Here is a 12,936-nt window from a genome sequence, read left to right on the forward strand (position 1 = left end):
CGGAGCGCTTAACCTATAAAGCTTGATCTCCCCATCCTGCTACATGGCAGACACATTAAATAGAAATGAATGAGTAAGAGCAAACTTCAGTAGCAAAGGCATCTGAAATTAATAATTTAAGGAACTTGAAAAGGGCAGGAATGATTTTGGAGGAAATTAAATGAATAATTAGAAAAACTTTGCAAGGAAAATAGGATCACAAGATAGCATGTGTTTACGTGAGAAAATTTAAAGGAAATCCAGCAACAAAATCTAAATAGATAAAGAACTTTGAAAATAAAAGGAATGTGAATTTTGTAACGGGTATGATGGTCCATTGGCTTTGAAACTGGCCTTTTGCCTCTGGAACCTGGAATTAAATCAGGCCAACCTGATGAGATGAAAGGGTCCTATCTGAAACAAGTTTATAAAGATTTAGCTCAGTTCCTATTAGTTCCTAGCAATTCTGGGTTCAAAAGTGCCCTTGATTCACCCCAAAAAAGGCATTCTCACAAGAGGACCACAGCACACCTGGCACTGGGCATTGGAAAACATTGCACCAATCCAGCAGGGATGTGGAAGCTCTTTAGTAGTGGAGGAAACTCTTTAGTGGTGGTGGCGCAAGGGGCGAGGGGTTGGGTTCTCATTTATGGTTGGGGCTGAGGCATATTGCTGTCAGTGCAAAGGAAACTTTATTGTGCATCTAACTGTGCTGTACCTCAGCTGGGGGGTGTTGATAACACTGCATTCTCCAAAATGGAAAAAGATTTCAGTCCTAACACCCTTCGCCATGAGGAGTATAACATTTGCTGGGAGAAAATAAAAAGCCCTCAAAAAATCTTAGAAATTTACAGCAATGAAGGAAGCCATTTGGACCATCAAGTTATTTAGACCTTAGTTGGAATATTGTGCCCAGTATTGGTCACCTTCCTTTAGGAAAGATGTCAGGAGATTGACATTGGGGATTGATATTGGGGATAAGTGGTTTGGCCTATGAAGGAACTGAGCCTTTTTTCACTGGAACAAAGAAGGTTGACAGGTGACTCGATTGAGGACCTTAAAATTATGAGGGGTTTTGATAGGATCAATAGCGAGAAATTATTTCCACTGGTCAGTGAGTCAGCAACTAGTGGGCATCAAATTAACATAGTTAGAAAATGAGCAAATGGGGAAGTTAGGAAAAATGTTTTCACACACAGTGAGGTTTGGATATGGAATGCCCTGCCGGGAGAGGTACTTGAGGCAAAATCCATATTAGTCTTCAAGACGGACCTTAAAAAGAGTCAGCTACAGAAGGATAATAATCCTTGCATTTGATATAGCGCCTTATCATGTCTTCGAGACGTCTCAAAGCGCTTCACAGAATACCGTAAAGTGAATTGACTGGATAATTTGTGGGCGAAACGGGGCAGCTAATTGCTCACAGCAGTTTCCCACAAACATGGATTGAGTGACCAATTTATTATCATTATTTTGATGAAAATATTATCGCTGGAAAATCGATCCGCCAATCGACAAACAACCAGGTTCCTACTTACTGCTAGGTAAACAGAGGTGTGTGGAGTAAAGAAACTTGCCCATCGAACCCAGGTCTCTCGCTCTAACTACTGAACTACAGGCCTCCACTGTATGGGGGAAAGGCAGGTAAGTTAGACTGAAAGGATTGCTCGAAGGAGCTGGCATAGATACGATGAGCCGAATGGCCTTCTTCTGCATCGAAAATTTCAATGGTTCTATGGAGTCTGCACCATCTCTCATAACAACGTGTTCACTCCCACTGCCCTCCCTCTCCCCAAATACGTTCAAGTCTCTATCCTTCATATACTGTACTTATCTACTTCCCTCTTAAAACACACAATGGATTCTGCCTCTACCACCTTATATGACATTCCACATTCCCAACAACTCTGTGAGTGCAAACAAATAGGCCAAAGCTCTCCTTTCACTTTTCTTATGACTATCTTACAACTATTGTTCACTCCCCTACTAATGGAAATAGCTTCTCCCCATTTATCCCGTCAAAACCTCATATGTTTGTACACTTCTATTGGGTCCCCTCTCAGCCTTTTCTGCTCCAATTAAATAGACCGACTCACAGAAATCTCCCCTCATAACTGAAGCCCCTCATCCCTGGTATCATGGGACAGTGGAGGGAGTCCTTTTGTGGTGGCGATAGTGAATTTTGCTCAGATGACCATGAATATTAAATACCAACGGGAAAGTGCACAATAGTTTTTCATCTCTGGTATCTAGACTCAGTCTGTTGGACGCAGAAGTTTAGCCAGTGTTAACCTACCTCCTGATGAACACTACCCCTCAGCACAAATTTAAGATAAACACAGGGAGGGAGAATTAAAAGTAAGGTTATAAAAATTGGAAGGTTGGGAACTTTTCTTTACCCATAGAGTGGATTGAATATAAAAGTGTCTGCCATGAACCATGAAGTAGAGCCAATAAATTATTTTAAAATAATTAATGAATTTGCAAGGGCATTTCGCCCACAAACATAGTCAATTTACTTTACAGTATATTCTGTGAAGCGCTTTTAGACGGCTAGAAGATGTGATAAGGTGCTATATCAAATGCAAGGATTATTATTTATTGCTGGGCACAGGTTGGCTGCAGACATTCCATCACCTCAACAAGCTTAAAAGTTTACCGAACATCCCAAAAACTTCTGCAGTGGACTAATCTGAAATATTCAGCAAACCCACTACAAATAACATTTGAAAATGAACTCTACAAAGCCCTTCACTGTTGACCGACGGAACCGGCAGGATTAATGTAATAACATTTACATGGTAATGCTTCCATTTCTGCCTTCAATTCCTTTGAAAGATGATCCAGTGTCATAATTGTGCATTGCAGACACAGGAATATATTAAACTCATATGACAATACATCATGCAGGAGAATTGTAGGACAGGACCAGTTATCTGCAGAAGTAACTGACCCTGTAAAACACAATGCCTCTCCTCAACAGCACTTCAGGATCCAGCAGAATCCAGAGTTATTGAGCTGGAGGTGAGTCACTCACCAGTAGGTGAACTCTTGTTCTATGGATTAATGGATGAACACACCACAGCTAGGCAAGGCAGGCCTTGCATCCGGGAACAGAAATCCTGAGCAGCGATTTGATGCCAAGGAAGTTGGCACAAAATGCCAGAGAGCAACACAGAATGGCCAGCGAAGAGAAGAGCAGCGGTGAAGGCTACCGTAGGCACAGACCTATTTTACTTTTAGGTTTCACGGTTTGCCCCCGAAATAAATAAAATTGATAAAACCTGCAGTATTTATATGCACTCATCACAATTTCTGGGCAACTGAGCTCTGAGTTAATGTACACCACGAGAACTCCCAACTGCGGCAAGAGTTATTCAGGACAGAAGAAACTGACAACCATTATTAATGGTCCGGCAGGGTATATAACAACAACAAATTGCATTTATATAGCACCTTTCACATCTGGAGGACTTCCCAAGACGTATATATGGGGCAGCAAGGAGTGCTGACAGAGAGAGTGGCACTCGATACTCAATTTAAAATGCAAAGTAAGCTCACATCGAATTTCAAATAATGGAACAGCTTTTATGCTTTTACCAGTCTAGTTACGGAAGGTATTTCAGTTCCATTAATAGACTTACAGACTCTTACCATAATGTAGCTGCTGGCTACCTCCCAAACACAGCGATAATTTGAGTTTACCAGTTTAAAATATGGATTTTTAAAAAAAAACTTTTAAAATATTGCTCTATATCATGCTCCAAATAAAAGCAAACAGAGCATTGGGCTAATGTCCATTAGCACAATGCATTGTTTGCTTTTATTTGGAGCATGATATAGAGGATAATTTATGGAGCAATGGCAATTTTGTTTTTGCCATAAACAAGATGCTGACATAAATCTTCAATGTCCAAAGGTGAGTTATGGTCAGTGTCATTACCACAAATGAAGCTCAACATCATGAAAGCTTCTGTGCAGAACAATTACATTCTTGAAAGCTTTATTTGAACTGAATTTAAAAAGGCATTTTCAGATTTCTTAGATCCAACCAAATCTCAGAGAGTGGGGTCTAATTTATGTTGTCTCTTACTGGGATTCCTTTTTAAGGATGGCCAATTAATTTGCTGGGGGAAAAAATCACACTTAACGTCAGTGTGAATCTCAAGTCACTTCCTGGCCGTTTGTGTAACATTGCTGTGCAAATCAGCTGCCTCGATCATCTACAAATTTGTAATGACTACATTTAACAGTAATTACTGTAAAACGCTTTGAGACATTTCGACTTTATAGGCACTATATCAAACACCAGGATTATCATTATTTAAAGTCTTGCGGTGCTATTAAACTACGTGCAGGTCTTATTTCATAGGCCACTTTATTGCACTCTAACCTAGGTCACATCATCTCCGCTGCACACAGCATTGGTACTACATAATAGGAAAATAATCAAAATTGATTTTATTTAAAAGAATCTTTGCATACATACAAAATAAAGACCACTTTGATTTTCTCATCCTGAAGGACGCATGGACATTCAGTTCCACAGCACTAGCAATTTCCCCAAACAAAAAGTGACTAAAGGATATACAAGTTTGCTACAAAATACAGTCACAACACTTCACAGTTTATCCTGTGAAGTGCTTTGAGATGTCCACTGATCAAAATTCTCATTTTCTTTAACTAAAATCACCTGTGAAATTCTAATCCGATCTCTCAACCTCAGAGTAATCTCCAAGCAGATTCTAATGGTTATTGTATATAATAAGAATCCTTGCATTTGATATAGCGCTTAATCACGTCTTCAAGAAGTCTCAAAACACTTCACAGAATATACTGTAAAGTAAATTAAGTGTGTATTTCATGGGCGAAACGCGACAGTCAGTTGTGTACAGCAGTATCTCACAAACAGTCATGGATTGAAGTGACCAATTTGTTTCTGTTTAAGAAATTCTTACCCCTGATAAAGTGATCTGCCAATCAGCTAACAACCGGGTTCCCACTTACTACTAGGTAAACAGAGGCTTGTGGAATAAGGAAACTTGCCCAATATTTCACCCTGCCAGGAATTGAACCCAGGCCTCTCGTTTGTGAGGCGAGACCTCTAACCACTGAGCTACAGGACTCCGTGATCCTGAAGAGCCCAACAATTCCAGTGGAAAAGTTGTGCATTAAAATAAAATGCAAAAACAGAACTGAAACGAAAAATAAAATAATCCTTGGATTTGATTTTGTGTCTTTCACATTGGAAGGATATCTGAAATTAAGATTTATTGTCAAATGTATGCCGTATATAGTTTGGGACATGAAGATTGCCAGGATGGCGGAAGGTGAAATAGATGGACCTTGGTCTTCTTTCGATGAGTAAATACCATGATTTGTGGGCAAAAACAGTAACCAATTTGCGCACAAAAACATCCCCAAAATAACTGTGAAGTGACAGTAAAAGATCCTCTTATACAGATTACAAGAGAATCAAACAGCAAAGGGGTCAACGCATAAACCACCCTGCACTAATCCGGAAGTGTTGATAATTTTTTATTACATGTGTTAAATGGTACGTTTAAACTCCAACCCACTAATCCAACAGGATCCTTCACCCAGCAGGTCTGCAGGAATGACGAACGCAGCTAAGTGGATTTCAACAAACACTCTCCAGTGCATTGTGCCACCTGCCTTTCGTTTTCAGTTAATCAGTGTAGCAGAACGAAAGGTCGAGCCTTTCCAGCAATGTGGTTGCTTTCACTACAAAAGGCAGGAGTTTAACGACTGACCTGTTTTAACATGGAGATGACGTCGCGGCTCCTCAGGCCCCTCAATAGGCTGGTCTGCCAGGAACAGTCGAGCGGAATCCAGAGCATTGATCACAGTCTGTTCCTTAGTCACAAGCTCCCGTCTGAGTGCCTGTACAAAACAGAGCTCACACTGTAACATATTGCATTTTAATATAAAAAGGGACTGCATTTCCATCGAATTAACTCTTGTTAATTTGCAGCTGCAGAGGAATGATTGATATTATTCAGTATTTATGGTGAGGGTGAAGCCAATGACTGGGAATTTCAATGATGAAAGCGCCTTTCGCACAGAGAGTGTTTAACAGTAAATATAATTGATCTTATTGGGCAGAAAAGATTGTTCACCAATATAAATACAATCCAGCTGGTACAACACCAGGAGTACATATGTCTTGGCTCACAACCATCCACATGGCAATGAGAGTACCAGTCTCCACCAGGTGTTTATCCACAGAATTCAGTGAGGAATCGCCCCTGGACTGCCAGTTTAGGCTATGAGTTCCAAGTCCCGACATGGGGTTTGAATCCACAATCCTGTGACTCAGAGGCAAGAGTGCTACCAACCGAGTCAGATTGACACACAAGACGAACATGAAATGGGCAAATAAATAAATACAAAAGAAATTAGAAATGACAAAACTAATTACTTCATCCCTCAGCCTGCAGCGCTTGTAAACACACACTCAGATAAGTTTTATGGTGGCACTGGTAAGCTTTATATAGTGCAGCAGACAAACATTTATAGGCTCCTCCGATGCCCGGTGAACAACACTAAGCCATGCCGACTGAAAGGTCTGAGGTTCAATTCCCAGTTTGTGCTGAGGCAGCTAATCTTAGGTAGCAGCAGAGTAGTTACAATGTGAAAATTGCCTTCAGCATCCCAGCCTGTACCCTGGGTTGAACAGTTTTTGCCAACACAACTCACTCACATACACAAAAACAGTTAGGTTGGGGCAGTGTCCCAAAACAGTCAAGGATTGAATGACCAAATTATTTTCATTATTTTGAAGGAATTATTATCCCCTGAATAATTCTTTGTGAGAAACCCATACATACAAAGTACAACCAGCACAATAACTTCCATGCTAATTCACTAGATATTTGTGAAAAGTGCGCATTTTACCCGACTATGCACAGCTGCATGGGGAGTAAAGTAAGCAATACAAAATTTTCACATTCATCCTTACAACCAGCCCTTTTGTTGATTGCATTAGCAGTCATCAATTTCTGTCATTCATGACAGCAAGTTTTGTAAACAGCAACAGCCATCACGTAGCACTTCACATGTGACTAAGGTCAGAGATTTCAGAAGATGTTCCTTTCTCAAGGTGTCAGCCTGGCTCAGTTAGTAGCCTCTGTATCATAGAAATATAGAAATAGAAGTAGACCATTCAGCCCCTCGAGCCTGTGCTGCCATTCTATAAGATCATGGCTGATCTGTACCTCAAGTACAATTATCCACCCTTCCCCGTATCTCTTAATATCCTAACCTAATAAATAGCTATCCACCTTCACCTTAGTCTTGATGTGAACAGATCTAGCATCCACAGTCTTTTGGGGGAGAGAGTTCCAGATTTCCACTATCCTTTGGGTGAAAAACTGCCTCCTGATTTCACTCCTAAATGGAGGTTGTCAGTAGGTTGTGGATTCAAGCCCTACACTGGGATATTCATCCAGGAACTCACACAGTTTATACTCAAAAAGAGAAGGAAGTTTCTTCCAGTGTCCCAGAAAACAACGCCCCAGATAATATTGGTCACTATCTCCATGAGGGAGAAGGGAATGCATGTGCGATATGGGAAAAGGGGGGTATAGATGAGGGAAAGTAGGAGTGGCGGTGGCTCATGTAGAAAATAAACACTGGCACTGACTGGTTAGGCTGAATTCTGTGCCATTTAACTCTAAGTAGCTGTGTAATTTCATGGGTATGTTCTGTGTGCAAGGGAGCTGCCATATTTGCCTACAAAATAATCACTGCACCTTTCAGCAAATCCTGTGTCAATATCTTTCTGCCGTGAAAGGCACAATACTGAATGCAAGCAATATAATTATGTAATCTACGAGCAAACTTATAAAGGTTAAGATGTGTGTGCCCTCAGATATCTATTGGTTGCTCTACCTAGCAATTTCCCTCACTGATGTGACCATTTCATTCAATTTCAAGTGTGAGTTAGATTATCCTACAAAGTCAGCAGCCAAAGGGGTAAAAAAAAGTTTCAAATAGGCAGAGGTGGCATTAGTATTCAAAGGGAAATTGCACCAACAATATAGCAACATAAGACCAATGAGCCCTGTCCACTATTTTGCAAGCTCATGGCTCCTTTTAATATTTTTAAACCTATTTCCTTGCTCTTTCTCCATTTTCCTTAATGCTCCTGCTTCATCTGAAGTATCCATGCATCAGAGTGAGATATAGAATGTGTGTTAGAGAGAAACAGTAGAGAGATTAGCAATAAATGTAATAAAAGGTTAGAAGGAATTCGATTAAAAAGGCAAAAACCTCAAAACGTGACTGTGCTTCGCAACACTGGAGATATATGATGGTCACATCACAATCTGAACTGCTCTTTTTACTTCCAAAGACTGGGCACCGTCTATTTTACCAGTAACCACTTTTTTGTTATAATAATAATCCTTGCACGTGATATAGCCCCTCACCTGTCAAAAAACATCTGAATGCGCTTCACAGGATTATACTACAATGTGCACCGACTGTGTATTTTGTAGGCCAATATATTTGTGTGTCTGTGTGTATCTGTGCATGCGTTCGTGTGTGCGCGTGTGTGTGTGGTGGTAGGGGGGAGAGGGGGTGGGGGAGAGATAAAGGGCAAAACTTTTTTTATAAATTGGTGCTTGCTTCTACAACGGTGGAGCAGATGTTAAATGGTACAGTGGATATACAATATTCTTGGTTTGAAGTAGTCATGGGATCCTCAGCAGATGGCACTGACTGCTCCCAGAGCTGCTCGTGAGAGGGCCAAAAGGATGGAATCAGTAGTTTGGATTCTCTTCAATGTTAATGCTGCACTGGTTTTAATTGAGGGAAGGACCTACTTGAAAAAAAATGCAGAGTAAATAGAATAAATAAGTAAACAAAAATCATACAGTCTGAACGAGGGAACTCTGTTAAATTGGTGAATTGTCCATCAGCAACACGAAGATCTATCTCACTTTCATGTCTGCCCACATCACACGTTGTGTGAACATTCGAAGCCGCTCTGCAGCAGTGGTTGTTAATAAGTAATACCAGCTGGATTTCAGATCACTGACTGCAGCCTGAAGGAAAGTGGATTGGTAAGTAAATGGGACATGAACGCAATCGTCATCACTCAACACTGTTGGGGAACGCCAGTTGCGAGGACTCAACACAGTTAGAGGGGCTGCACACTGGCTCAGCACTGGGGAAATGACACACGTGGAACAGTTTTGCAGTAAATCTGCAAAACTGCTGGCCACCCTCAGACACACAGCACCAATGCCAACGGCGCCCACAAGCGGTCTGGCCACTCTCTGACAAGTGAACAGGTTGTACAGCAACGAGACAAGTGTATAATGACCATCGCCTGCCCCAACCTCCTCACTCCCAACAACAAACTTTGTCATAAATAAAGCAACATCTCCAACCACAGACTGCTGTTGCCTTTGGTTGGTTTCACCAATCCCAATTTTATGTTCCAATGTACTTCTCTCCGGCAAATTCCCCCTCTGCCTTCCCTTCTTAAGGTGTCCGACTCGCTTCACTTTCCACTAGGTATGGTTCTACAGGACCTACATAGCCAGGGTTCATGTGCAAGCCATGAGCAGGAATGCTGGCAGGCTATATAACACGGACCTGTAACATGTGGCAAGCCTTGAAGCAGATCTCTCACATGGGCACTGACAAAGACTCATACATACACCCTCTCACACTCAAACACACACTCTTTCGCAGAACTGATGTGCTGCCTCACTCACATGTAACAGCATAAGAATATAAGAACATAATTTGTTTAAGCCAGAGTTTGAGTAAATTAAGTTACTAATTTTAATAGTTCGCAGATGTAAGGAGGATAGAGACTGTGGATGGCTTTGAAAGCGATGGCGAGGACCTTAAACTCGATCTTCTGGGGGATGGGGAGCCAATGAAGCCAGTGATCAGCTCACAGAGCTTAGTGCATTTATTTCAATGGTACCCTGAAGGTTAAATTTTTAATCTGTAAAATTTTCTTAGTATCATAGTGACACTAATAAGTCTTAGTACGTAGAGTACAGAAAGTACTTTTCAGTCTGCCATGACACCCACTCACTTTGTGACATGATTTAGCCAATAAACCATTTTCAATGGGTTTTTAAAATATTTATTTGGATGCCAGATTTAAATATTCCTGCAACAATATCGCCCAACAAAAAAAATCTTGCAAGAATCGGTAACTAAACCATCAAGGGTTTGTTTAATTATAGTCTGCCATGCAAGTAATGACAGTCTGCTTACTGCATCAGACAAACAACCAGCGGAGTGTAACCCAGGCAGCATCCATAGCTATGGACATCTGTATTCTACAACAGTGACCTACATATTGCCATGTTCCAAAAACAAGTACAATCAAACAAACTTCAATCTGCCACACAAAACAGTCACTGTAATAGGACACCTTGGAAAAACAATCTGACTTTCAGTACTCACATTGCATGCAATGGACAACCCCTTCTGATATCAATCAGGGAGTAAACCACCCACATTAATTAAGCCAAACAGATAATAGCTTTAATTACCCCAGATATGCAAACTGTTTACCCCATGAATCAGTCATTCCATACAGGAAATAATGTGGCACTGCCACTGAGAACTAATAATCATACTTACATTTGAAGCACTTCACAGTAAAGCGCTTTTCTGTGGTACTTAATAATAATATAATAATAATCCCTCCAAAAAAACAAAACAATAATAAAAATTGGTCATTTTCAATCCACGACAGTTTGTGGGACACTGCTGTGCGCAATTGGCTGCCGAGTTCGCACAAGTATACAGTCAATTCACTTTACAGTATATTCTGTGAAGCGCTTTGGGACGTCTAGAAGACGTGAAAAGCGCTATATCAAATGCAAGGATTATTATTATTACTTGTGAGTGCACATGGCAATCAATTTGCACACAGCAAACAGCCATGAAGTGAATGACTTTTTTTTAATCTGGAGAATTGTTGACGAGAACACCAGGAGGAACACCTTTCTCTTTTTAAATAGTACCACGGGATCCTTAACATTCACCTGATCAGACAGAGGGGGACTTCAGTTTAACATCTTAACTGAAATACAACACCTGCGGAACTCCCCACAGTATTGCACTTGCTTGTCAGCCTTGACTGTAAGCTAAAGGTCCCGAAGTGGGATTTGAATCTTCAACTCTGACTCAAAAGTAAGAGACTACCAACCAAGTCAGGCTGATGACTGCTTGAACAATTTCCTATTCCCTCAGAGGGACAGTGTGGAGTGTGAGCCAGTCACGGTGGCAGGGAAGCAAATCACCAGCGCTGGTGTGATGTACGATTTGGATGAACATTGAGGACAGAAATGATGGCTGGAAGCAAAAACTTTTACCAGGGTTTTAATCAAACAATTGCACGCAAAAGCACAGTAAGAACATCAGAGTAACACGCTGTTTTACTGACAGTGATTATGGATTTTACCCAAGGCAAGACTTGGACCTGTAGGAGAATGAGTTCATGTGGTTGAAGATTGAGATAAGCCTTAAGGGCAAGAGTAGAATTACAGGGAGATGGGAACAGTCATCAATTGCTAACTGCTCACCAGCTCTTCTATCAACAACAATAACTTGCATTTATATAGCACCCCTCATGCAGGGTAGCATCCCAGAGCGCTACAAGGGAAAGTGCTGGGAAGGCCAAGATCCACATTTCTTTCACTGTCGCTCTGGTTTCGGCTCAGAATTAGCCTCCACCCAGCAAAGATGTGATGGTTTTAAAAGTAATGTTACTCTCCTGAAATTTCACTTGACATGATAAAGGTCAAACGTTTAAAAGTCTGAGACTGAGCACGAACTAGATAAGCAGACAGACTAACAGGCAGAAAACAGGTGACAATTCCAAGTCACTGGAATGGAACATGAACCATTTAGGACAGAAGAAATGAAAAGTGGAGGTTAGAATTGTTTTTATATTTAAACAGAAGGTAATACATGGGATACCTTAGCTTGAGTGGCTGTCAAAGCCAAGCCTAAAGCAGCATTCAAAAGAGAAATTTACTCAAACACTTGAGCAAAAAAAAATGATAATAAAGGTATGGGGAATGAACAGGCGAATGGGATTAGAATAGACAGCTCCGATAGGGAAGCTAGCGTCAGCACACAGATGAATGATTTCCTTCTGTGATTAGAAACTGTGTACAGCACAAGAGCTCACTCCCAAAATGCAAACTGCACTCTGCAACTGAACCGCAAAGCCATTTTATCCAGACCACCACACGTCATGCTCAGTTATGGCTGGAGAGCCTTCGCTGGGCTCTCTATCAGTGCCTCTCTGCACTGCGGGCTCAGTCAACCCACACCAGCAGCCAGCCACAGTAATTGCCTTCAGATCTATTGGATTAACATTTCATAATACGAGAGAGAGAGAGAAGCTGAGAAACTGAATAATAAGCTCATTTACTCTTGGAATAAAAAAAAAGCAAACTGCAAACACATAGGACAGCTGTGACATTAAAGAAGCAATAGCATAACTCTAGAAGCCATATAAATATCAACAAAGTAACCTGAACAAAACACTTTCAATTACACAGCGAGAGCGAGCTTAATTGAAATCTCGATAAATAACGGTAGAAAGCGATTTCAAGATCAGAACATCTTGAATGCAAACTTGCCTATTTCGCACATTTCACAGTGAAAGACCACAAATGAAACGTAGTGAAAACTGATAGAGAGAGGGAAACATTATATACATATATATATATATAAAGAGAGAGAGACAGACAGACAGACAGACAGGCAGACACAAGAAAGGAAAGAAATGCAAAAAAAAGGAAATGTATATATGAGAGAAGAGCAGGAATGGGAGAGAAAGTGTAACTGATGAGGTCTGAAAATAATTGGGAATTGGGAATTCCCAATTTTGCATTCTCTACACAGTACCATCAGCGGCCAAGGGTTCAGCCACTATTCCTGAAC

The 12,936-nt window shown here is 40.9% G+C and overlaps 1 protein-coding gene across 2 annotated transcripts in view; it reads right to left on the reverse strand.

The window, feature by feature from the left end:
- The window catches only part of LOC121851450 (utrophin-like), a 118,028-nt gene that overhangs the window by 85,131 nt on the left and 19,961 nt on the right, over positions 1 to 12,936 (reverse strand). For both annotated transcript variants that reach the window (XM_042345305.1, XM_042345304.1), the window contains exon 4: positions 5,754 to 5,883. In XM_042345305.1, the coding sequence (XP_042201239.1) occupies positions 5,754 to 5,883 (130 nt within the window). The remainder of the gene's footprint in view (positions 1 to 5,753; positions 5,884 to 12,936) is intronic.

The sequence above is a fragment of the Callorhinchus milii genome, unplaced genomic scaffold (assembly GCF_018977255.1).
Source record: "Callorhinchus milii isolate IMCB2004 unplaced genomic scaffold, IMCB_Cmil_1.0 Scaffold39, whole genome shotgun sequence".
Taxonomy (NCBI): domain Eukaryota; kingdom Metazoa; phylum Chordata; class Chondrichthyes; order Chimaeriformes; family Callorhinchidae; genus Callorhinchus; species Callorhinchus milii.